Here is a 27,150-nt window from a genome sequence, read left to right as displayed (position 1 = left end):
TGGAGAAGGAAGTGTCTGTTGTGAATAGCTGATGTTCCTGAAACTGTGGTTTTGGTGCAAGATACAATTTTCTGTTCTGTGGGAATGACAGGAAAATAATTTCTAATCTCTGGTTTTTACAGACTGAAAACCAGTAAAGCCTTCTCTTTGAATGCTATTTGACACAGAAATAAATTATGCAAAAGGGAATAGGGTCAGATTAAAATTGACAATGGTGTGCCAAAAAGTCTCTTGCATATTTTTAGTTCAAAAAGTATGGTTTATGTGGGCATTTTTGATGGGCTGAAACTATATTTCAGGCAGCATTTGTCAGTCAAAGAGTTTCATTGTAGTTATTTTTTTTATTAATACTTCTTATCATGAGAACACACCTAGCAGTTATACTTTAGTGCTTCAAAATTAGAAGGGATAACACTCAATTGGGCATCCTCAGTAATGCACATACATTATTGTATAGAAATTATTTTTGGTCTGTAGGTAGAGGTATGAGTAGGACTAAAACAAAGGGAGGGTTGATGCTGCTCAGTGTCTGTCTTGAAATTTTGTGGATGCTGTATAGTCAGTGAGGACAGGAGATGGAATTGGAATTCAAAATTCCTTGCCCAGTTTGCTAGAACTGTTTCTGGATTCCTGTCACTGATCTGTTTTACTGTCCTATGGCACAGTGAACCTGGAGAGGGGCAGTGGTGACCAGCGGGATGTGGAGGTGCTGGGGGGCTGCATTTGGGTTCCAGAGCAGGGTCATGGTCGGGCCCTTCACCTTCTCAGGCCAGCGTTGAAATGCACTGTTGTGCCCGAGGTGAAATAGTGGGTTTTTTTCCCTGGCTGTTTTGTGTTTATTCACGTGGCAGTTGTCAGGCCCAGCTCTGCAGGGAAGGGGATCAGCACAGTGAGTTCACAGCAGGTCAGGCCCTGGCGGGCTGTGCAGGCAGGTTTGTGGAGTTCCTGCTCTGCTCTGCCCAGGAGGAGCAACCTACTAACTTGAAACACAGAGCTTTTTTTTTTTTGGTTTTAAAAAAGCATTGTTTTTTTTTTTTCTGTTAAAACGTAGACCAAATATTCTGGCAAAAGAACATAAAAAGAAAAATCAAGCATCTGAAAAAGATCTGGCTCATGGCAGCTCCTTCCTGTGAACTTTCCACTGTAAAGCAACATTTTCCATTCAAAGTTTGTCTGAATGGCCCTGTCAGCCCGTGCTCCTCCCTGCCAGTCAGCCTGAACAGAACTGACTGGTTGGTATCACCATCAAGCTTTCCTGAAGCAGCTCCTGGTTATTTAGGCATCATTAAGTATGGAGTGCTGGGTGGTGTTTGTGACCTCTGGTGTGGACGGCTGTGTGGGGTAAACGTGTGGATTGAGCATTGCTGGAGTAGATGTCTGTCTAAGGGGAGTGTCTGTGATTGTGCCAGAGTGAGATAAGGAACCCGCATGGCCCTTATCCTGCAGTACTGAACCCCTCCTGCTGACAGCTGGGCTAAATTGGACCAGGCAAAGAAAGCTTCCACGTGGAGAGCAGCTGGATGGGACCTAAAATTCAGGGTCTAGTCAAGGCATCTTTGTGTTACTGCCAAAAGGATGTAAAGAACCCAATTTCTGAAGACTAGGGTCAGTTTGTGTATTCTGCAGTGTAAAATTCTGTTGCAAAAAGCTTTAAGACAAGACTTTGCTAGATAGTTCTGCAGAGGGTTTTTTTTGCTGCAATAACTCTTTGAAAAATGAAATAAAATCTGCCCTTGTCACTTTTTTTCTGAATAATAGATGAACTTGGGTTTTGTTTAATTCAGCTCATCCTGCAAACTTCATTTGTGTTTGGTTTGAGAAAATCAAGTAATCTAGCAGTACATACTGCACATTCCACTCTCAGCCTTGCAAATAGACACTGTGCAGATTCAATAGGTCTGACTGCACTCGTAAAATAGGTCAGAGTGTCTTGCTTTTCCCCTATTTTGTATAAACCAAGCAAAGCCAGACTAGAGCTTCTTTTGAAAAGCAAAGCATAATCTTGAGATGTAGGTCTTGTAGAGGCCAGTCTGTTTAGCAGCAGATGTGTTAAAAAATTGAAAATTCACTTCACAGGCTGAATTCAGGTCTTTCAATGGGCTTGTGTAGTCTTGGAAAAATCTGTAGAGACCTCTGGTGGGAAGAAATGGAGGAATTTTCTGTGTTAGAAAGTGAAGATGTGGAGGTGGATGGAACTCAGGTGTGATGTCCTCTTGCTTTCCCTGTTTTAATGATTTCTCTTTTGAAATTTCTGAGGCTTGCTAAAACTTCTGAATGGTTTTAATGATAGAAGAGCAAACTCTGCCTTCTTTTAGGGGCTTGATGCATAGTCCAGAATAAGTTGTGTTGAGAGAATGCTCCGATAGTCTGACATAACTCTGTGGAATGGCACAGGCCTTACCCAGGAGTCTTTTAACTTCCACCATGGAAGTTAAGGTGAGGTGGGGAAGAAGACCCCAAGCCCCTTCCTGAAATACACAACTTTCTCTTGTAATGTACTTCATCTTATAATTATCTCAGAGGGGTTTTACCTGCACTACATTTTATTCTCTTAATGTCTCTGGCTTTTGCAATCAGTGCTGTACCTGCACTCAGCAAGAGGGCTCATTTGGCAAATGCATCAATGCCTGACATCATTCCTCCAGTGTCTCTGGGCCTGTTTAAAGCATTGGCAGTACCTGACTGCACTTCCTGCATGCAGCTGTAGGCAGCTGTGAAATTTCATTGATGGTGACCAACAGGAAACTCTGAGGGGAAAAAACCTCAGTACAAGGCTCGTGAAAGGCCGTGGCCTGATTAGTTCCTTGGCTAATGGTAATACATGGCAATAGGGCAGGACCTAGTGCAGAAGACTGCACTGTAAAGAGTGCTTTTCAAAGTAATTAGCTGTAAAATGAGGAAAAGCAACGTTCATCCCAAATTAATGGTGCTGTAGAACGAACCACATTTATTTTTAAGAGACCATTAGAGAGCCTTGTTGGCGTTTCAGCAGCCATGTAGAAAGCCGTGTGCTAGTGGGGTGGGAGGATTGGTCCCTAATGGATGGAAATTGTGCATGGCATGCTGGGATGCACAATGCAGAAGGGACAAAAGGTTATTAAAAAAAATTCTTATCAGAAGTACTTTGACATTAGTCCTTAAGTAATTATTTTTATCCTTCAATAGGTGCATCTGCATGCTATTGTGCTAACACTGCTGCTTCTCTTATTAATTATACTCTTTTAAGCTTGCTTCACAAGAGTAATCTAGCAGCCCATACTAATTAATGCAGTTCAAATCAAACATAGTAAAAATAAAACAGCTTAGCTGAAAAAGAAAGAAAAGGAGAGGGGAAGACAAAACCCAACCCTTAGGCAGTTTGATGCCAAAACAAACATGCAAGGCTGTACCGTGTGGGGTACATACAGAAAAGGTACCTTCTACATTTCAGGCATTTAACAATTATTGAGTGTTATGAAATGTAGTGGTACCTTTCTACTAAGAAATCCTGTTACCTGCTTTCCCACCCTTCACCAAAAGGTTGTTAATCACTGGTTTTGCTGTTGGCTTCAGTGGTCTGAATTAAAGTTAAGTGCATTTGCAGTTCTTTCCAACAACTGATTCTAACCCCAAGACTTCTATAGATTTTTGTCATTGAACAGTAAGTTTAGTGGAGAAATATGTCTAATATGTTATCAGCTTCTGCTCAAGGGTTTACAAAACAAGAGTTCAGAGGAGACTGATACCTTTCATGTCCTTCTTTTACAAGTGATGTTTGGAGAGTTCTGTAATCAAAATATTGTGCCAAACACTTCCTAGAATGGTCAGACCAACCCGCAGAAGACCTTGAATCTTGCACAACTGCCTTTCAATCAGTAAAATTTGCAGTGTATGAGGTGCTGATCAGATGTCAGTTTTTTCCAGTATGCAGAATGTTTTTATTACATTATTTAATAGCTGTGGATATGGCAAAGTTTGATTCCAGTATTTATCTTCTTTTTTTTTTTTAATATTTTTAAAAAATTGGTTGTTTCAGTGGGAAAATGGAATGTACCAAAATCATTGTTTCCATCTAATAGGAAAAGCAGGCTTGGTTTTGAATTAAGTGTTTTATAAATCTGTGTTTTGGATCCTAATTTAATTGTTTAGTATGCAGGGCAGAGATTAATCTCTTTTTCTGAGCCACAAACTTTGAAATCAATCTTCCCTGCTTCTTTGCTAAGTTTCACTTATAAATAATAAAATAAGTTTACTACTATGAATTGCCTTTCTTCAGGAATAGTTTTTTTGTGAACCACACAGTAACAAGTAAATACCAAATACGGGTTTATGGTAAGTTCTATAAAATATGATCTTATGGATCCAAGCTGGATCCTTCAACGCCTGCCACTGGATCCATGCTTTTCCCACTGGCAGCCCCTGATGTCCCAGTGCTGATGGCTTCCTTTGGCTCCCCCTCCCAGGGAAGTGCTGCTGCTTTGTGGGAAGTGCCCAGCACCCCCAAGGCAGTGGTGGCAGGTTCCAGGACAGTATTAAACACTGCTGCTGAAAGGTCAGTGGTGTTGAATTGATAGATGGATGCAGTTACTTAGTGGGGAAATGTAGTGTCCAGGTAAAACCCAGTTCTCTTCCCCTGCTCCAAAACCTTTCTCTTAAGGTAAACAGTGTGTTATTCCTTGCTTAACCATACTGGCATTGCTGAGTTAAGTGACTGACTAAAAGCTGCTGGGTTTAAATAAATGAGAAATGTCATTTATGCAGCACAGGAAATTATTATTATTTTTTATTGCTGACTGTTAGCATTTGTTCAGCTTGCAGCATTGTGGATTTTGTATTTGGAATGATATCCAAGTTCAATAAGTAAACTCATAAAGGATACTAAAACTGGTCTCCAGACTAATTCTTCAGAGGTGGTTTTGTTTGCTTTGGTTATTGACTAATGAGCAGCTGAGGTTTATGATGTTAAAGGAGGGGAGAAGTCTGAAGTAGGAAATACTACCTAATGCTTTCAATTAGCAATGTGCATTATGTGATATTGGCCATTTCCTAGCACTGAGATATCATTAATAACCTTGAATGCAAAATTGCTGATTAAAATATGAGCTGGGCTTTTTCTTCTAGAAGTATATTGCCATAGGAGAGCGAGGAACAGATTGTGGGAGGAAAGGTTGCTCTTGGTTTTGTTAGTCAAGCAGCTCTATGAAGATATTTCAGAATTGTTGGATTTGTGACTTCCTTGAAGAAAATCCCTTAGAAGAACTGCTATGCTTTTTGTTAGGTTTCATGTGGTGTACAGAGAGGGGACACTTGTCCTTTGGGATATTTTCTTCCCTTCTCATCCCATCCCATTCAATTTTGCTAAATTTTCCATATTGTGGTGACCTTCCTTGGTGTTTGGTTTTTTTTGTTTTTTTTTTTTTTTGTAAATACCTCTGGATGTGAATTTCTCTCATGCTTGAAGCTGAAGGAACAAATTGTGCTCAGTACTTAACAAAATAAATATATTGGTGAGGGAAGTGAGAGGAGGAAATGCTGCTCCTGCTTGTCCATCAGCATGGCTTGGTCCTCTCAGCCTGAATTAAAACTTTAATTGGCTTTTTCATGTTGGTGCATTTTCTGTATATTCCTGGCAGAGGGAGTTCCTCAGGACTGGGAAATGTTGCTGGTGTGGGTTTGGATTGCTTTGCTTAGGGGTGTGTTCTTTTTTCCTGGTGGCACGAACACAGTTCCCATCAAAGGGGCTGGTGCTGCTCTAAGCCAAAGATGAGAACCCACCACCAAGTGAGCAAAGAGCTTTGAAGTCCAACAGGCTGAGTGAATTTACACTTTAAAATAGAGATTATTTCACTTTCAATTAAAAAAAAACAAGCCAAACAAATCTTATGTCCTCATTTCCTTTGCAGGATCTGCCTGTAGCTCAGTTTTTTGGGAGAGCTTTAGTTCTGGTGGGGTTTAAATGTGAATCATGGGTGAAGTATTGCTTTTATTGTAACGTGCAGAAATGATCAACAGCTCAATGGAAAAGTATGTATGAAAGGAAATATGGCCAGCACTTCAGTGCCTAAAATGATTATCAAACCAGTTGGGGTTTCATTTGAAAAGTTAGTTATTAAGTAGGTAGTCTGCCTGTGATGAAACAGCAGTGGGAACACTGCCTTTACTCAGAATAGTTGTGTGGGAGATTTTGGGTGCATCTTTTAATCATGATTTGAATGTATTGTGTCTTGACTTTTTCTTGGCTACACCCATTTTCCCCCCACTCTGATTTGTTTTGCTGTTGGCTTTAGAAATGCAAGGATTCTTACACTGGTGTCTCAAAAATCTGAGTAGCAATTTTTTTCCAGGCAGAGTTGCATATGCAGTTTAAGTATTTTTAAGTGGAGATGTGGACTCTATTGAAAGTCCTTTGTGGGTGGATTTGCAGCTGGGCTTCATGATGGAATTCAGATCATCAGCCAGAAAACAAAGCTGGAATGGTGTCAGGAATCTGCACAAGAGTTTTATAGGTCTGGAAGTGGGACCAGAAGTGTGGTCATCATACAATGGGAAGTGTCTCATGGCGGGAGGATGGGAAGTCTGGAAGTTAAGTCAGTGTCAAAAATCACTCAGACACAACTGTAAAACCAATGAGGTAGATACAATAAGGGTAAACTGTTAACCAATAAATAACTCCTAAGAAATTTGAAGAGAAAATAATTTGTACTGGAAGGGTTGTTTATTGAGGTTTCTATCTACATTCATTGCAAATATCAAATAAACAATTGCTTGGGAAACCACACTAATTTTCAGTATGTTTGTCCTTTGGAGTGTAAGTTGAGGAAGTGCTGATTTACCTGTCGTTGTCTAAGGAGATTTTCAGGAGCAATACAGGACTTGATTCTCTTGTTCTTTGTGTTATTCAAGTAGAAAAATAATCCTTTGTGTAAGAAAAAGTGAAATTACCTGCTTTCTTTGCTACTTAGAAATAACTTTTCAATATATCTGCATAGAAATTAAAGCTAGAATTTGCATTAATGTTTATTTTGGGTACTGGAATGTTTCCAAGGTATCTGTGAGTCTGGATCCTGTTCTCTGCCCCATGGAAGAGTTTTTGCTCACATGTGCTGCTGGCTCTGGGGAAACGTCCACAGGCAAGAAGAGCAGGAGGATAATGATGACATTACTGGGTGGACTGGAGGACAACCTGTCTCTATAAATACACATTATTTTTCCTGTTAAATGGCTGATGCTGAGAGTGGTCTTCAGATGAGCTATTTTTAAGAGAGCATGTTATCCACTAAGGATGTCATTACGTGTTGGAAGAGTTTTAATATAAACTGTTTACATATTGATCTTGTTGTATATTAAGCTGTTTTTTCCTTATCTTCAACAGGCAGCCAGATAAACTAGTGGTGGTTTGGACAAGAAGAAGCAGAAGAAAATCCTCTAAGGTTAGTTGATTCCTTAATAAGTCCCAACTTGAGTGACAAACAGGGTCAGTGGTTTGAGGGACTGTTTTGCTAAATGTGGGGAGCAGCCAAATAAATAAATGAGAAGTATTTTAGTCGTTGACTTTTCTTTTTAATTCAGTTTATCCATAAAGTTCAAATAAACTGCTGTTGATGTCAGTGCTAATTTATGGGAACTCTTAAGTCTGATTTCAGCTTTGGTAATTTGTTTAGCAGAATTGTATCACAGTCAGTTCAATTCAGTTATTAATTGCTACACCTAATTAGAAAGGAGAATCGGTTTCTCTACTAGAAGTGCATTAAAAAAACCCCAAACAACTAATTAAAGAAAAAGTAATAAAGAATCTGACATCTCTGCAATAGGCAGATAAAGCCTGAATAAGAGGCTATTTCACAACCTGAAATGCTACAAATAAAAAAGAATAAAAGCAGGGTCTTTCAGCCCAGCAGTGCGTCTTTAAAGTATATATTTACATCTTACTTCTACAATCACTGTGGGCAAACCTGTAAATTTGTGTTTCATGACTAATAACTTGGTAGCCTGAGGAATGGGAAGCTCTGAGTGAAGTCTCTCCAGTCTCTGGACACTGATAAAGTTTGTCTTTCATGGGGACAGGGATGCATGATGTTTTCCTCCCTTCCCAGGAGCATCTCCTCTTCTCTTTGAGATGATTTGGTCTTACTTGTTCATTCCCTCATTGCCTTTCCCCATGTGGCCTCTTAGCCTGGTTGGATTTATGGCAAATGATCTTGTCAGAGAGGAAATTTTGGAACTTATAATTCTTTGACACTTCAGTTAAAAAAATGACGGTATAAACTTCTTTTTTGTTTATGTATTCATATAATGCAAAATGATGTTTCAAGGAACTCTGTAATAGGGAGAGAGGGCATTCATGATAGAGAAGATATCTTGAAATAATTTTGCTGAAGAACTTAAATATTTTTAAAATATGATACACAGTTTTCTACCCTGCTCAGGAGATGTTTTGAGTTTATATTTTACTGGTACTCCTCTTTTTCTGACCTTTTTTTCTGATTGTTATGCATATTTGTTGTATTTTGTCTTTTAACTTGAGGTATAAGCTATTCTAGGCTGTTTTAGATAAAGACTGGTTCCTGACTGCACAACTAGATGTTGTGCATCCAATATTCTGCTTCAGGTTATGAAAACCCAAAGGTGTTACCTGATGAGTAAACAAGGGTGTGAACTCAGTCTGGTGCCCGTTCCTGTTCCATACTCTTCAGCAAAGCCAGTCAGACTATTCCTGTTCCACTGAAACATCAACTAAGTCAAGTTCCTTTGAATTTATAGCACAGTGTGTATCTAGGTGGTAAGTGCTGATGTCACTAACTGATGTCTGTTGTGGCTCACCCTATGACAACTTCTCTGTATTAATTTAACTTCGTTTCTGTTGCACAGAGCGATAAAAGTTATATCAAACTGTAAATGCAAGGCTTGCACAAGCTTTGTAACTCTCAAAAGCTTCGTGGAAAACAAAGTAATTGTCATAAATGACTGCTTTGTTGGGATTCAGAATACCTTCAGAAAGAGAAACTGTAACAGAAGTCCAGCATGGCTTTGTGAACTGATGGGTTTCTGCCTGTCATTTTATAGAATCCAAATGACAGCATTTCCCTGAGGCAACAGGATTTTCTGGCATTAGCTTAGCCTTTTGGGCTTGAAGGTTTTTTTCAGCTGGGCCATAAAGTTCCATGATATGTCCTCATTTTTGGTCACCAGGCAGTAGAAGCAACTCTTGGATAAACTGGCAGATTTAAACCTGAGACTCAGACAAGTCTTTGGCTGACTAAGTCATGTTTATTAAGATCCCACAAAGGTACTTTGGAAGAGGCTGAGTGGCCCTGAAACCTGGGCAGAGCCTAGAGTTAATTTTAAAGCTTTGGTAGCTGATGTGACTTGAGCTGTTTGGGTCAAAAACTGTAGATCAATAAATGTTCTTGATCTCTTAGTCATCCTGCCAGTAAAATACTTTATTCAACATACTTGTTTCATCTAATTGCTTTACTGGAAGCAAGTCAAATGAATATTTCCTCTTATTTTATTTTTGGTGGACACTGCATTCAGTGAGTACAAAGCATTAATAATTGTCCGTTTTTCAGCTTCTTGGGAGGGTGGAAGGGAGGGATGAGGTTTTACCTTACTGTAAAGATGTTGTGAAGAGTTTTTTGGAGGTTATGTTTTTTGAACTTTTCAGATCATTAATGAGGCATATCACCAGCAGATAGTTCACAAGCTCACAAACATGGCCCTTTGGATGCTCTCAGTAGCTCTGTGTCTCTTTTGTACTGGGAAAGTACAAGAGATGTATTAAGCAAAAATGTCGTGCAACTGGAAGATAGAGCTCTGGATAAGCACTGGGATGCCTGCTCTAACTGATACAATTTTAAAATGCCATTGAGCTGAAAGCTGAGTTCTTGATGTCCTTTGAAGCCCTTGTTTTTGTGGGTTTCCATGATTTTCATATGCTTCCTGCCCCACATGCTCTTTTTCCAAATAAACTACAGTGGTCCCTTTATTAAAAGAAATAATAAGAGGCATTATGTGCAGGAGTCTGATTATTTTTCTTCTTACTGTGGGAAACACAGAATAGGAGTTGTAGATATGTTTTATTACAGTAAGTTTCAAAGTGTTGCAAATGAAAAGCAAACACTCATTTCAAAAGAGCATATAAATAGCAGTCTGAGGGGTTGATGGATACAAGACCATAAATACATCCAGCAGTTACTGACCTTAATGCAGATTTAAGTTACTTACAGTTCTATTTTGGGACCTGCTCTCCATGGGCAAGTGTAATTTCAATATATTTCATGAGATGTGTCAGGACAAGGTGGCTCTGTGTGGTTGGGCATCTCTACTTTGTGTGCCAGGAGTTTACATAAAATGGTGATTTGCAGTTTTGCTGTGCTTGGCAGAATTGCTGTGCAGTCCTAGAACCAAAATGAACTTTCAGCTTGGGAAGGGTGGGAGTTGCCTGTCTGCTGGTGCAAATGTTGTCTGTTTGCAAAATCAGGTGCACTCTTCAAGCTTTATTTAGATGCTGTTCGGCATCCATGGTTTACAGAAGATGCAGCTTGTAGCCATGGACAGGTTTAACTCTTCCCTGGCTGGAAGAGTTTCCACTGGAAACTCCAACTTTCCACTGGAAAGTTGCCTGCCCAGGTTTTCAAGCCCTGGGCTTTTGGATCTCCCTCTCTCTTTTCTTTTTTATTTGAGTGGTGGAAGAATGTCTTTGTTGTAGTGTAGAGCAAAGGAAAAATGTGTTGAAAATACAATTACCTTCATTTCACTGAGATGCTCTCAAATTTCCAGGCTTTGAACTAAGAAATTTCGATTTGAAAACAGATGTTGCCGTGATGTCAAGGAGGTAATTTCTGCTATTCCTGTGAATATGCAGAGGCTTATGGTTGAATTATACACCTCTGAAGAATCAAATTTGCACTTGCTTCTGAGAGCTGACAGAATTATTCTTCAAAGATTCTTTATGTATCAAAGCTGAAAGAAGGGGCCTAGCCTGTGATTTCAGCACTTCTCTTACAGGTTTATCAAAAACATTTAAGCACAAAGGAGAAGGAACAATGCTGAGAAAAGGGAAAGAACTTGGGCAGGAGAAGAGCCAAGAGAGGCAAAGAGGCAGGGAGGAAAAGGAATCTCTTGTACTCAACAGCAGCTTGGCCAGCATTTTCCCAAGGTTCTGCCATCAATAGAGCAGCAGCTGGGTCACCTGTTTTGCTGTTTTTGGCAATCTGATGCCTTTTCTGGCTACTTTATTGTCCAGTGCCAGCCCTGCCTGTCCCTGCTGGGCTGCAGTTCCTAAGGCATGTTGTGACCCTGACATGCTGATGACTGTCTGGGACCAGCACAGTTCAATAATGCTCCTCCCAGAGCTTCTCAGTTTTTTAGTGAAGTTATTTACAAGATCATGCTGTGATTGTAATCCCTGACTGTAAACTGGAGGTCATTAATACTCTTTTTTTTTTTCCTGGGAGTCCCACAAAGTTGACTTGTGGTGACATTCTGAGGTGCAGTGATGGTTGTCTCAGAAAATGATGAGAAAAATAACTCTGTGTTCAGGCTTTTTTGTTTGTCTGGGCTTTGATTTTTTATTTGGTTAGTTGTTTTCTTTTCTAATATGAAACCCTACAAATGATGTGAGAAACTGATTGAAGAGACAGGGAAGAGGCTCTTTATCTGAGCATCATCTACTGTAGATGGTGAATAAGACAAGATCTGGTGAACCAAATAGCATGATACGTGTATTTAATATATGATGTATTCATCATGTATGTCATGAATGTGTGTGTTTGAAATCAAGCTTGAAGAGGTAGCCCAGTCCTAGAGAAGCTGTGGTGGAGATGAGTTTTTGCTGGTTCCCCAAGCTTAGCAGTGTTTCTGTAGCTTTTGTAGCAGTACCACACATTTGCACAGTGACAGTTGTAACACGTGTGCCTGCCGGTGAATTGAGACATTCATGGGAAGACCTGTGGGGATCCACTGGTTTCCTTGTCTGCTCTAAGGGCCACTGACAGCAATGTGTTGATCAAAGGCTGCCTGGAGTTTCCAGGGCTTTGAACTTCCTTCTTTGGCACGTGCTGGGTTTTTTGGACGGCATCCCAAGGCATGAGTGTGACTGGAGCGTTGTTCTGGTGCCCAGCCTTTTTAACTGGTGGGCCAGGCACAGGGATTTCAAGATGAACATGGGGGGAATGCAAGCTGTAGTCTGGAGTATGGCTTTTAATTTGTCTCCCTTTGTGACACTGAACTGAGTTACAGAAAAGCAAGAAGAAGTCATTCACAAACTGCTGGTTTCCTCTGGTGTGAGGGAACTGGCAGCTTTTCCCAGTCCATTCTTTTTCCAGTAGGTCCATTAACAGCCATACACAGCTCTGGCTGTCTTGGATGGTGAATGACTTTGGTGGGATGCATCACATGGAGCAAATCCTTGGTGTTCCAATGTTCCAAAGCCACACTCCTGGCATGGAGGCACCAGATGAAGGATCTGGCTGCTTAATGTCAGCTCTTCTTCTTGAGTTCTTTTTTTTTTTTTTTTTTTTCCTTTTCCGTCTAAGTGTTCTGCCTGGATAACACTGAAGAAGAGGGATTATCCTTACAAGCTGAGCTGCCCTAAGCACTACTACTGGGAGCCAGTTGAGCTCTGCTTGCTTCTTGTGCCCTGAACAGCCTGTCACACCGACAAGTTGCAGAGCTGGCCTGATCACAGGAGCTGGCAAAAAATTTATAAGGAAAAGAAAATCAGCAGTTTGCTGGCTCACAATAAAGCCACTCTTATGGCTGCAGGTGGGGAATAATCGTAGGTCTGTTTCAGATGAGTTTTGCTTTTAAAACCCAATATTGACAGCTTGGCAATAAGAACATATTTTTTATTCATAAATATAAACTGTTCCATAATTTACAGCAGGCTCAAAATATTATGGTCAGCTCTAGCATCTTACAGAAAAGTAACATGAAATTAACCTGCACAACAGGATGAGGCAAGGTGGAAGTGAAGAAAGCAGAAAAGAGATGAAGCATCTGAAAGGGCAGGTTCCTGAAATAATGTAGTATCAAGTCTGTCATTCCAGTTCAAGCACAGCAAAACAGCAGTGATGTTCACATCACGGGTGGTGGATTGCAAAGCTGGCTGCCTGGATTGGAACCGTTGTTTTAAAGAGAAAAATGGATAGCCTGAAGTGCCCATGCAAGTTCTGTAGGCTCATCCACTGGCTTTCTTTAAGAGATTTCCTCCTCTCCCAGTCATCAGTTTTGTGCCAGAGCAATGCCGTAGGTTGGACAATGTCATTCACAGCCCTACTCTATTTATAGGATATTTCAGCAGCCCATCCTGTAGCTCCTGTTTCCAGATTTAAAAGAGCTTTCATGCTATGTTGTTTTCTCTCATGTTATACTGGCAGAAAAAAGGAAGAGTTGCCTTTTGCTTTGAAATGCAGCAAAGCACTTCTGCTTCTCTTTCCAGACCATGGTTCCCATCCCTCAGGTCTGGAGACAGGTCAGGCAAGGGCAGGGCTGTGGGTGAGGCACCTGCTGCTGGAACTCACTTCTGCTTAGCTGCCCTTGCCTTGACTTCCAAGACAATGGGAGATGGCTGGTGAAGACCTGTAGCAAATGAGGAAGAAGTGGGTCTAAAGGCACAAGCACCCAATGGAAAATGGAGTTGAGGAGGGGATTAGGGTGGAAATGTGTTGTGCAGCTGCAGCATCTCCTTGGCTGAGCCCTGACAGCGAGTCCTTGTCACCTGTAGCGGTGGCCTGATCCAGCTTATAATTTGGGAGTTTAAAAGGTTTTTGATATAGGCCAGATGTAACTTGAAGAGTCTGCAGCATAGAGGTGCCTGGCATGAGAAATGTTGCATTAGAATAACACTCTGCATCTTAATTTTAAATTACTGTCATTTGCCAGTCCTCTGTGTTTTTCTGGATTTGCTTTCCCCTTTCCATTTCTCCTTCCCACCAACCCAGACAGTCCTTTTGATGTTATCTTTTACTGTCATGCTGTTTGTGTGATACAGTGTTTATTTTTCAAAGCCAGAGGAGGACTTGATAACATTCATGATCACAGAACAGCTTTGCTTTAAAAGCTCATTAGTTAGAACTTGTCTCCTGGGTGTTGCTTTCAGTGACAGAAAAACATATATATCCCTGTGTGTTTATTGTGTCTCACTGACTTTCCTGGTGGGAGGAAATGCTGATAAAGGGCTTGAAGTGAAGTGTTGACTGCACCAGTGAATGCTCATTTTCTAGGTTTTTTTAATAGATGGAACAAGTGATCCTCAACTGAGCAGGCTGGCAGTGCCTGGACCTTGGACAGCAAAAGTTTGACATAATTTTCAGTATTGGCCCAACGCAGCAGGAAAGCACAGGTTTCAGACACACCATGAGCTCCAATTATTTTTGTGCAAACTGGTACCTGGAAAGAGGATGGAATGCCCCTATGGAGGAGAGGTTATTGATTTTACAAGATGCTACCAGGGGCCATGGCAGATGAGCTTGTGCCTGGCTCTGGATCACTGCCTCGTGTCTGCTGAACATCTCTGTGGGCAAGCTGGGAGTGATGCAGGGGGCTGTGGGTTCTGTGGGACAGACACACAAACTGCAGCTCCAGTGTCTGTGCTAGTAATAGCATCTACTGTGGTGTGTTTTGCTGCTCACAAAATACCTTTTGCTTGTAAAATATATGTTTTGTTTGAGTTATTTGTTGTTGTTTGCTCTGTTATTCAGAAAATACATCCAGGCCCTCTTTAGAATGAAGAGATTAGACTGATATTCATGGAGTAAAACCAGTAGAAATTGGCTTCTTTCAAGTTGCTCTTATTTTAAAAATCCCTTTTTTTAGAAGCTCCAAGTTGCTACTCTGCAAACACAAAGCATAGACACTCACTGAAAAATCTAATCTAATTAGGCATCTTTGGGAGCTGGGGTTTCAGGCAGAACATCAAAGAGAAAAAAATTTGTGATAAAACCAAAGGAGAACTGGCAACATTTGGCACTCCCTACTACAGTGGCAGAGAGCTGCTGCCTCTGTAGGGATGGGACTGCTTCTCCAGCTTTGTCTTTCACACTTTGGTACAGCAAAGTTATCCTTAAAGTTACCCAGGTTACCTTAAGGTCCCAGAAAACCTGAGTGACAGGTCCTGCTAACCTTATTAAAGCAATAATATGTTCTAATAGACAGTCTGAATCTGATGTTCTGAGTGTTGAAATGAGTATAAAATTGCAATGAGTGATGCTCTAGAATTTAAAAAGAAGAGAAAAATAGCCAAGTTAATTGGCTTCAGGTAACAGTAAATAGATTGTACAGTCTTTCCTGGTAAAACTTCCAGATGTTTCTAATAACACCCTAGTTCTGTAGCCATCAATTCTGCAGCAGCATCCTTCCCTCATTAGTCTTACGGCATCACAAAATAGATTAGGTTGAGCTTGGAAAAAGGCATACTTATTCCAAACCAGCACAGAAATGCACACACGGGGTGTTTTCTGGGACTAGCTGTTAAAATGTAAAGACAGGCCATACACTAATCCAAACTGATGCTCAAAGGTAGGCAGGTTCTCAGTCTATTTAACTGTTGGGTTTTTTGTTATGTTTTCTAGATGTTGGTACTCCAGCTTATTAATTCTTAAAAACTGAAATGTTTTAGTAGCATTAAAAATAATTGTTTTCCCTTTCCTCAAGTACAATGTCTTGTTCCATTTATGTGTAAATATGATTAGACCTGCACTATGTGTTGTACCCAAAATAAAGTTCAGCTTGCTACAGAAGTTCTGACCCTACAGCCTTAATTTTTGCAAGGCTCTGAGTGTCCTGACCTGTGCTATGTAATAAAAAAGCTGAGTTTAGGACCTTGTGAGGAGCAGCTTTAGTTCAATGGAAAAGACTGCTGGTGGTCAGAGTTTCCTTACTGTCATTCTTAATTGTGTCCTTTGAAGTGTTCAGTAGGGTCATGGGTTTAGGGATGTGATCTTTTTGGAGTCAGTGATATGTTACTTTTACCTGCATGCCCTGGGTCCTGTGGGAGTCAAGTCAGCACTTTTATAATGACTTTAAACACCTGGGTATTTTTCTTCTTTTAGGCACACAGCTGGCAGCCTGGAATCAAGAACCCGTACCGTGGGTTGGTGGTGTGGCCTGTACCTGAAAATGTTGAAATTACTGTGACTCTCTTCAAGGTATGTTTTCTATAAAGCATAATCTTTACTATTTCCTAAACAACACATGAAAAATTCCATCTGGAAATGCCAGATTATAGTCACAAGGTCTAATCTTGCTGGTTTTATGTCATTAACTGCACAGCCTTATGTCCTCAGTTCAGATCTGGGTGAGAGGGATGGTCTGTTCCCTGCCAAAGCTGACTTCTGTAGTTTAGTTAACACACTGAAATACCCACTGAGCTGATTATGGTGAGGCATTGGCACAGAGTCCAGCACATGTGTAACTGTGCACGTAGTACATGTGTAAGGACTTGGCATGGCTTACAGCCTGGTAGCTTTCCTTTAAATACTGGAAGGGAGAAGTTGCCATAACACAGTCATTTCTAGACTTCCTTGTTCAGCATCAGGGTTTCAGTGCATGCCATTGGCTGCAGCAGAATCCAGGTCCTCACTTCCCATTATTTAGAATGCTACACAAACATCACAGCACTGATGTGATTGCAGCTGTAAGAGTGGATGTGTAGTATTTGAGTAGTACAGAGAATTATAAGATTGTACAGGGAAATTTTTATTTTTTGAATCGTTTGTTCTACTAAAAGAACACTTATTTGTGTGTCTGTGAAGTAGTAAGAGGAAGTGATAATTATGCTAGAACTTATTTCCCAAATATCATTGGGTAAGTCCCTTTCTGCATAAAGATGAACAATGCAGCTTTGCATGTGTGACAGTGTAGGAGGCTGAAGATTTCTGGGATTTTCATTCCATAGTTCTTCCTCGTTCTTTACTCTGGTACCTTCATCTGCATTCTGGCTGTTCTTATTTCTGACTGCTCCCTTTGCAGCTTAGGGCAACAGTAACATACTTCTTTCTAATTAGTAATATTTGTATTTATTTGTCTTGGGGACTTTCCTGAGCTTGGAGTTGGCTTCTGATTAGCCTTAGAATGGGAATTTATTACTTGGTTCATTACACCTAAAAAAAGAGGGTTGTCTTCCCCCCAGCCTTTTTTTAAAATTCCTGCCTTTGGGATTACTCATGAGCACAAACTTCTCAGGTTGACAGTGATCATCAACTATCATAAACTTGTTTCTTTTCTTAGCAAACATGTAGTCTTCAACTGAGATTTAAAAGTTCACTACCAAAAATTGCTTGCTTCAAGGACCTCTACTTAGACTAAGAAACTTGTCAGCATTATGTGGCCATGCCACATTGTGGTTATGCAGCACTGTAAATGCTTGATATTTTCACATTTAAAGTGAAGCAGAAATGTACAACAATCTTGATTGTGATTATGATGTTATATGAAGGATGAGAAATAAAGTTTCTCTTTGGTGCAGCTATGTGATACTGTGGCTTTGGAGTTGAAAGTGTCTTTCAGCCTTCTTTTGTCATCCCATCTTTTTATTTACACTTGTACTGCTTCAGGATTCTGTTATGTAGAACAGCACAGCAGCCTTGTTAGTTGTGTAACTGAGACTGAGGGTAGGATTATATAGTGAGGGATGGAAGGGCCTCTGGAGCCAATGTCAGGTATTACAAAAGCTTAATTTTACCCAGCACTAATTCTGCAGGCAGATCTGTTCACTGGTCTTCTTTCTCCCCCCAAAAATGAACCTGACTGTCACAAGAATTGGTCTGGGAGGAGAGTGGGAGTGTGACTAACCCCAGCGGCTGTGCCTCCTGTAAGTGGTACCCACTGGTCTCTGGGGAAATGAGCCTTGGATTTATAATCAAAATATTGAGAACCGTCACACTGTCAGGCAGCTCTTACTGTAAAATCTGCTCTAATTGATCCTCCAGCTCTTCTAACAAGAGTGCCTGTAAGTGGCCAAACACCCTTTGTTCTCTGTGAGGGAATGCACGTGGGGCACAGAGCAGCTTGTTGAGCAAGCTGTGTGATGCCCCAGGAGTGCTGTAGCTGTGTGAGAGCAGCAGCTCTGAGGGGCAGGGGACTGCAGGCAGAAGATGGTGTTGGCCCAGTTCAGGCTGTGCCCAGTCCCCTGATGGCTTTGTTGGCTCTATGATGCTTCAGCTGCAGCACAGGACGTCCCAGCACCCACAGAGCTGGCATTTCTGTAGCTGGTAGGTTCTGGGCAAAGGCAGTCCAAAAGAAGTGGCTGTTTGTCCCACAGCTGCTGCATTGTCTGGGCAGCACTGGAGCAGTGGGAAGGGAAGTATGTGATGGCACTCTGCAGCCGCCTCTCTGCCAGCTGACTTGGAAACGGGGTACTTGTATTGTTCCTTCCTCAGAAGAAAGGGGACAAAAAGACTGAAAACAGTAAAGCTCAGAGAAAGAGGCTGCTCATCTTGCAGTTCTGTAAAAATCCTTTTTGGAGCCAATTCCCTGCAAAGGAGGGTGATTACTGAAGGTTTGGCACTTTGCAGTGCCTGCACTCAGCCTGGTCTCGTTTAACAAACAGGAGCTGCTTGCTTTCACCACCACCGAGAGGCTCAGGGAGCTGCTGCCTCCCTGTCCACCCTGGCAGAGCCCAGAGCTGGGAGCTGGCTGCTCCCACAGAGCTGTGTAGCAATCACAGATAACAAATGAGTGCAGTGGGGCTGTTGGGAATGGAAGGAGTGGGCTCCAGACAGACAGCTATGTGTTGTGGGAAATGATTCACACAGTAGTGGCAGTGCATTCGTAAGTGGCTGTTGAAATGTGTTGCTGGTAGGATTAGGAGATAAGTCAAGGTTTCAAGTGCTGATGAGAATGTTAAGAGTCTTCTCTCCAGTAGTCAGTGTGGACACTTGAGAGCTGGCTAAGCAAAGTCCCTGTGATCAGTCAACAAATGAGATATTCTGCATTATCTGCACAGGCCTACTTTGGGTGTTGCCTTGCTTACAACAGCATATTTGTAATTCTTGCACAAGCAAAGTACTGAAGAGATTACAGCCTTCCTTTTGAAAACTTTATTTTCAAGTAAATGTGAGCTTTTTTGTTTGTTTGTTTCAATTTATTCTGGGCTGCTGGTAAAATTTCATATTGCCCTGGAGTCATGTGTGGAAAAGCATCATATGGATATATTGATTCAGCTTCCCTTGATTAGCTGTAGCTCCTGCCCATCCAGCCACTGAAGTGCTAATTACATAAAAAGTTCCATCTGTTCTGAAACTTTAACTTCTTCCGTTGCTGAGCTCCACACTGATGTTAGTTATGCCTTGGGTTTTTTTCAGCCAAACTGGGGAGAAAGAAACATCATGAAACAATAAGCCTATTGTGCATTTAAAATCCATAATTTGTAGTGCTTTCATGGAAAGATTCACAAATTCCAGAAAAGCCAGAGATGAATTCCCACTTTTTTTTTTTTGTTTTGTTACCATGGTTGTGCTCCAGAAGTTAATTTCTTAGAGTCCCAACATTAGCAAAGTTAGCTACCACATACAAAAACTTGTATACTTTTCTGTAGGTTTATATACTAACAAAAATCTTTATCAGCTGAGAGAGATTTTAAACCAGAAATTTTCACTGCCAAGCAAGTGCAATGCTTTTAGTAAAGCTAAATGAACATCAATTGCACTATGAGGATTTAAATTGCAACATCATTATTTTCTAGCTTAAAAGCAAAGTGACTTCCTGTTCAAAAATGTTTGTTCTTCAGGAGTAAGCATGGACTTTGCTTCATTGGATTGCACAAAACACTGGTTTTGTCAGTAATGTACATGGTTTATCACACCAATGTACCAATTCAACCATTACCAACTCTTAATTCCAAGGTTTGAAAAAGACATTTTTTAAGGCATAGCTTTCTAAGCGCACAAAAAATAATTATAAGTAAAATAAGAACGAGATAGATGATCAAGGCATACTTGTGTAGTTGAAAGTATTCCTGTTCCCACATATTACTCAGAAAAAATCCCTATAATTCTTCTTGAAAGCCCAAGTCAGTCATGCTTTGGTTTTATAGAATAATAACTGGCCATGCTGTAGCAGGATCACTTCATGAAAGCCAATGTGTAATCTTAGAGGAGGAAATAAAAGAACCCAAATCAGCCCAAAACCTCTTCATAAAGCCATTTCTCTTAAGTGAAGACCAAGTTCAGATTCAGAGCATACTTATTTCAGTTTAGGAGCAAGCAGGGGCTTGAGCAGATACTATGGAGAATACTCCATAGGAATGAAAACCAGTTCCATAGGCAAGGTGTTGTGTGTCAGATATAAAAATCATAAGCTTGGGGAAGTAAGCACATTTGCACATCAAAAAATTAAATGGTTAAAAACTTAAAGGATTAGTGGGGGACTAATTTTTAAAAAATATTAAAAAAAAAAAGGGATATTCAGTGCTTGTTGCCTTTCTAGCCCAGAGGCTTTACTGGAAGGTATGAGCTTGGTGTGGTGATGCACAGGGATGTTTCTGTTTCTGCCAGTCTCCTCAGAGCTCCCTGCTTTCTGGCAGCTCCAATTAAAGCTGATCACAGTTGTATGTGATTTTCTAGACTAATCAGACCTCTGTAATCGGCATTGAAAGCAATAAGAATTGGGTCAAATTTTGAGTCTTGTACAGTTTCAAGCAGGCAAGTACAAAAGCTGAGGACAGATGCTGGAGAACCCAGAGCATCTGCTGCAGGTCGCTGGTGAAGGGAGATCACACACCCTGTCAGTGTTTGATGTGATTCACTGTGACAGTCCTTAAGCAGTTATTCCCCAAGAAGAAAGACTGAAGATTAAGGCTGGTATGAAGTGATCTAATTGAAAGACAAGCTTCAAAAACCAGGAGTGCTTAGGGAGGAGGCACGGGGAAGGAAGGGAGGAAGGGACTAACAGGCAGAACATTTTCCCTACCCACTCTGGATGCTGATTAGGAAATGCAGCAGTCCCCTGATATGTCCTTTGTTCCTAAATACAAGAAATACAAAAGTAAATCTGAATGTAACCTGAATTATTGGAGAAGGTTTACCTTCAGTCATCTGAAACCACCTTGTACTCTGCAGAAAGGATCTCGTCCTTGGCAAGAATGGGTTTATGATGGACTGATCAACAGAGAACAGAAAAATGTCTGACATGTCCTTTGCTCTTCCTAAGCCCAGAAGAGTTGACTTTTTGGGTAGTTGTCATGTGGATGGGCAGAATGGTGTCACAGGAAGAAGCTAAGGGATGGGATTGCAAAGAAAAGTTGATGTCCTGTCTCTTGCACTGCTCCCTACTATTTGCTTCTTATATGAGTATTACTTTTGGCACACTAAGGTCATCTTATGAGACAAAAAAGGGTAGAGAAAAAAGGCTCTAAAACTTAGTTAAAGATGCTGAAAAGGAGCATCAAACTGAGACAAGAAAATGGGACCCATGTCTTGGTACTAAAAATGATGATTCTTTTCTAACATAGTAAAATGGGGAGGAGCAACAAGCTGTTCAATCCATTTGTACTAATACTTACAGTTCTCAATTAATGGTGAGACCATAGTGAATGTTGGATGGAGTGTAGTTCTGCATCTGTGGTACACTGGTGAAGCAAATATGCATTATCAAAAAAAAAAAAATCTCTTGCCACCTCCCCTCATGTTACAGCCAGATCTGAGGCAATTTGTTCCTTGATCGTTTTAGGTAATTTTCATTATCATTTGCTTTTAGGAAATGGGAATGAGGTCTGTTTGTAACTCTTGACTTTAGGTATTCTCTGCTGGTATCTGCTTGCAGGTGAGCTGAGATTTTGTGTGCCCTGTTACCAGAGAGTGCTTTCATGCAGAATTGAAGCATTCCAAAGGCTGCTATAACCATTACACCCGGAGTTATTCTTCTTTGGAATAGCATTTTTTTCATAAAACATAGTTACCAATGCTGTAGTCCTCAAATAATAGTTTGCTAGGTACATCACATGAGTTTTATGTGGGGAATGAATGGAGAATATAGATTAGCCAGTGAGGGAAGTATCTGGTGTTGTGGGTTTTTTTTATTGGTATTTACTTTCTTCAAATCCAAAATAAGATGAAAGATTAGCCAGATTTATAAAAACAACACCTGTTATGGAGACTACATGAGGAAATATTAGTCCCAAATGTAACATGTTGTTTGCAATAGAAACTGTGTTGTAACTGTAATCATACAAGAAACTGGTATAACTATAATCATACAAGTATCTGTTTACGTGACCACTTAATAAAGTTGTAAGTTAATTAGAAATAGGACTCTCTATGCTGCTCCTTGTGTTTCTGATAAAAGCATTTTAGTGGAAGAGTGAAGCCACTTATGTGTCTGTTGCAAGGAAATGCTGAGGCTTATGTATTTAAAAATTATTCAGGGTTTTCTCTTTCTGGAGACATTTTAAAAGTGGCAAAAAATATGGCTTTAAAAAAAATCTGGATTTGCCTTTAAATCTGAGATATCCTACACATATGCAAAGTGTTCGTATATCAGCATATTTCATACTCTCTGAACATTTGGTAAGGCTCTTCATTAGAGAAGTCCTTGAAGCTTTTAAGGGCTGTTTGGGGCAATACACTGCATTTATCTTCCTGAAGTGTTCACAACTTGCTTTCAAGTGTGTGCTAAAATGTTGAACATGAAGGAGTCTTTGCATTATACAGTGTTATTTTGCTCTGTCAGATGATCAGAAATACTCAGCAGAGCACCTGGCTCTGTAGCCCTCAGAGGTGTGAGTTTTATTGCCACTGACAGAGAGCTTGGTTTGGCTTTATAGATGATTGCCTTGCAGAAACAAAACAAGGAATGTTTTGTTTGTTACATGGGATAAAATATTGGACCCTGACTTTGGAAGCAGTTTTAGGTCAGCCTGCAAGCTTGTCCTAATGGCTTTTGGGGGAGGTAGGGGAAAAAATTGAGCAGGATGAAATATTTAAGAGTTGAGTCACTTATTTTGGAGTAGCTTATTAAAACATAAAGTGGTTAATGATCCCACTAAATCTCATTATGTCATTTCATGCTGTATCAAAGGAAGCAATTAAACAGAAAGGTAATTGCCCCAGGTTAACTCTTAAAAATTTTAAGTATTTAATAGCTGGATTACAGAAAGTTAGTTACATCTGTAGAATTTATATAGTATACACCAAACCCACAGGTATTGTGCTTTATTTACATAATGCAGAATTCCACATACCTGATTAGTGTGATGGAGATATAATTACATAATCTGATATGTACAAGACATTAATTGGAACATGGAGATACCTCAGTATAATTTTGTATGTATCTGCTTCCCCTTCTGTCCTTATGGTTACTGGTACAGCATGTTTTGAAACTCATTTGCAGTATTTAAATTAGTCTTTTTTTAAAAAAACCTCTTAAAAGATTTACTCATGTATAAAAATGAATCATCAGTTTTGACATAAGTTTTTAGCAACATCTTATATTCTTTCACTTTTAGTGTTTTACAGGGGGACTGTGTGGGAAACTCACTTGGCTGGGTTTTGGAGGAAGGATGCACAGGAGGGGATGGGATAATATCCCCCTAGAGGTATTATTGTAGTTCATCCAAAGAGGAGGTTTATTTAAGAGCACCCTTCCCGAGTTTTTTGTGTCCTGGAAAAATTTAAAAAAACCCAAAACTACAACTTTTCTCTTGTTATTGATGCTATAAACTTGTAACTTACAAAATATTTTGTGTATTCAAAGAGAACTAGTTAAAAAGTGGTACAGTACCTCTGTCTACTTCAAAACAAAACTGAAGTGAAACAAGGGTGAAAGCAAAGACTAAGGTAAGGTGAGTCGAGAAGATTAAATGTGAGGCTGGTAGCATTCTGGAAAAAAAAAAAAGGATGGTACTAATAGATATAAAGTGGGAGCAAAGTATCTTGAAGCATTTTGTTAATTTAGAGCAGCAAGATGGAATTACCATGCTTGCTGTAGTGTCAGGACCAGTTGCCAAATAGTAGCAAGAAAACTGAGATGCTGAGGGGTCTCATATATGGTGTTGGGAAATGCTGATGATATGGAAGTGACATTTACCTCCAAACACCCAGAGCATGCAAACATCAGGGACAGAGGAGTAATTAGTGTTTTCCTGTAACTAGAAATAATAGGATAGGATTGAGGTATAGCAAAAGCAGGTTTCATATAAAAGGAAAGACTCAAGACACATTCTCTTAATGTGAGAATCTATTTTGCAAGAGGAGTAGAAGTTTTGCTGAAGTTGTTCAGAACTTGGACTGGATGATTCATTATTTAAAAAAAAAAGTATTTTGTTTAAAGTAGGATCCTTGATAGAGGCTTGAGAGGAATAACTTACTGCCTTCTCCAGTGTTATTTTACTTTCAGACAACAACAATACAGACCACTCCAGCAGACTGAAAGCTCATTAAATTAAAAAAAAAAAAAAGTGCCAAATATATGAACTTCATTGTTATTTTTCTTCCTGTTGGTGAAAATGTTTTCTGATCCTCACATGTGATACCATAGAAATGTTGTGAACTCAAGATAAGTATTTAAGAAATCTGTAGTGGAAGGAGGTGCTGTGCTGAAGCTGTGACTTTGGATCTCTGCTTGTGCCTGTAGATTCTGGGCCTAGGGAGGTTGGGGTGTGCATCTTCTCACTCCTGGTGGAAGCAAGTGGCTCCCTCCACTGTTGTCTGCAAGATTTGGATTTGTTTTGTTTATTTGGGACGTGGAACTTGAGAATTAAAGAGAGATTTATCTTTTTTTTTTTTCCTGCTGGATGAAAGGAAACAGAATTACAGGCCTTCATCAGCATCAACCTCAAGTTTGTATTTTTAGGAGTCTCTATTAAATCCTCATTGGCAGTTTTACCCTAACTTGTTCATCATTTAGTGGACATCCCATAAAGCCTACATCCTAGCTAAAATATTTCTCTCTGGCATCTTCTGTGGGTAAAAATAATTCAGAGTATATGAAAATCTTGGCTGTTTTGCAGTCTCTTGCATGCTGGATTATATTTAGACTCAAATTCTCTGGTTTGTTTTTCTAGGATCCCCACGCTGAAGAGTTTGAAGACAAGGAATGGATGTTTGTCATAGAGAATGTAAGCTGGAATGTTGTTTTGGTTTTTTTATACATATAAGATTTAATAATTTAAAAAGACTAAAAGGTGTCCAGATGCTGAAAAAGTCTTGAATAAAATTTGAGCAGCTGAACCACCATAAATCCTAGCTCTGTAGTCATGAAGGCTTATTAAAATACCTATTGTACAATAAATACCTATGTTACAATGCAGGAGAGGGGAGTGCTATACTACACTGCTTAAACTCCTTCCCTGTTAGCCTCAGTCTGCCTTGCATTAGTGTGCTGTGAGCAGTGGAGTGAACAAGTTAGAGCTGGGTCATGACTCACTGTTTTATGGGCTGTGACACATTATTTGTGTCTGAGCAGGGCAGTGAACGAGTCAGAGCTGGGTTGTGACATCTGTATGTCCCAAAGGGCAGCACACCCTTCTGGGCCTGAGTGCCACTCTCTAGGGGAGAGCAGAGCTTCATTGCTTGCCTTGGATGGATGAGGAATTTGGGGAGGATGGGAAGGTGGGACCAGCAGCGAGGAGTGTCATGAGCTGCTCCCTGGGATCCCTCTGCATGTCCTGTGCCCCAATGAAAACCCAAAAGCTGCTCCTGTGAGTCTCCAACTCCTCCAAGGCAGGAGCTCCCAGAACTTCTCCAAGAGAGCTGAGTTCCTGAGGGCTGCACAAACAACAGGCTTTGCCAAAGTGCACTGCTGGACATTGCATAGAGCAAGTGCTGCATGAAGTACTTTTTTCCTTTCCCTTCTCTGTTCCGGGCAGCAGCTTCCGCTCCAGGGCTGCCTGGCTGAAAAAGGGGAAGCTGCTTTACCCAGGGTTTTCTTGAAAAAGAAACTTCATCTTCAAATATGTTTTAAAGGATTGTGGTATCAAGACAGTGTTTATTGCTCATTAATATAGTTTCATTAAGGATTGTTTCTCAGTAACATTAAAAAACAATTTTAATGTTGTTTTTAAACAAAACGAAATTGCTTTTCTACCAAGTAGTACCACATAGCACTGAAGTGTGGGGAAGCAATGGATTTTGCATATCTTTTTTGACCTAAAAATGCTTCTTTTTCTTGTCAATATTGGAAAGTGATTTGAATATCTAAAGCTAAGGTTTATTCCTATCACCAGTAACTGAACATTTAAAAGGGCTGAAAGCAAAGTGCTTTATTTATACTTTTGTTTTCAATGTCAAGTTTCTATTTTCACCTATGACACTTGTTAACACAAAACATAGTTTAGTTACTGTTTCCTGGAGTTTCCTTTTCTTTCTCACGTAGTTTATTTTAATCAGGGAAGTCTCCATCCAGTTGTCACCATACAAGTAGCTGTGGATAAAACAATGTCAGTGTATTTCTCAGCCAGCCCCTCTGGGTATAGCTGGATTTCCTGTGACGTTGCAGATGATTTTTTTTTCAGGATTTTATATGGGGCATGTAGACTGAGCTTGGGTCCTGCTTTTTTACGTGTCAGTGTATTCCATGTAGAGGGGGCAGCAGATCATCTGCTGCCTTCTGCTCTTGCTCTCTGCCTCACACCTTTGCTGAGCCGTGCAGGGCAATCTTCTGTTGTGTGGGAACTTCTTCATAACCTCAGTTGTGCTGTTATGTTAGTTCATCTCACAAGAACTGCCAAATAGTCACTGGTAGGTAGATGTTTATTCTTTGATTGGAGAATATAGAAGTAGTATCCTCAGAATTATATATTTAATAGCTTTAGCACAAAAATTACTGAGAGCTAAAGAAACTATAAAACTGGCTGCTTTCAATCACCTCTTTCTCCCTTTTTTTTTTTTTCCCCTTCATGCTGGAAGAGATGGAGAAACTCTTTTCCCTGGGTAACAGCTCCACTTAGTGGTGGATGAAAACATGTTCATCGGTTCGAGCAAGTCACGGGTGCTCCAATGGCTGGCTGACTTTCCAGAGCATGGAACACCTGCCTGTTAAAAACAGGGGAGCTAGGGAGGCAGGAGGTTGTTCTCTTCACACCTTAAATTATAGGCATTTACCCTCTTCGGGCCTAAAGTGTATTTTGCCTGGGTTTACAACATGTTTGTCATTAACCTGGCAAGACGAGGTCACCTTTGGGAAGCATGGGGACATTCAGAATCCTTTGGGACCTTTTCTGTTTTGTGCAGG

At 40.3% G+C, this 27,150-nt stretch overlaps 1 protein-coding gene across 12 annotated transcripts in view; it reads left to right on the top strand.

The window, feature by feature from the left end:
• EHBP1 (EH domain binding protein 1) overlaps positions 1-27,150 on the top strand; it is a 205,539-nt gene that overhangs the window by 21,022 nt on the left and 157,367 nt on the right. For all 12 annotated transcript variants that reach the window (XM_036380064.2, XM_036380063.2, XM_036380060.2 and 9 more), the window contains exons 3-5: positions 7,352-7,409; positions 16,032-16,127; positions 24,983-25,036. In XM_036380064.2, coding sequence (XP_036235957.1) covers positions 7,352-7,409; positions 16,032-16,127; positions 24,983-25,036 — 208 coding nt within the window. The remainder of the gene's footprint in view (positions 1-7,351; positions 7,410-16,031; positions 16,128-24,982; positions 25,037-27,150) is intronic.

This window comes from Molothrus ater, chromosome 3, assembly GCF_012460135.2.
Source record: "Molothrus ater isolate BHLD 08-10-18 breed brown headed cowbird chromosome 3, BPBGC_Mater_1.1, whole genome shotgun sequence".
Classification (NCBI taxonomy): Eukaryota; Metazoa; Chordata; class Aves; order Passeriformes; family Icteridae; genus Molothrus; species Molothrus ater.
The sequence above is the reverse complement of the archived record's forward strand: the minus strand, read 5'-3'. Positions and strand labels throughout refer to the sequence as shown.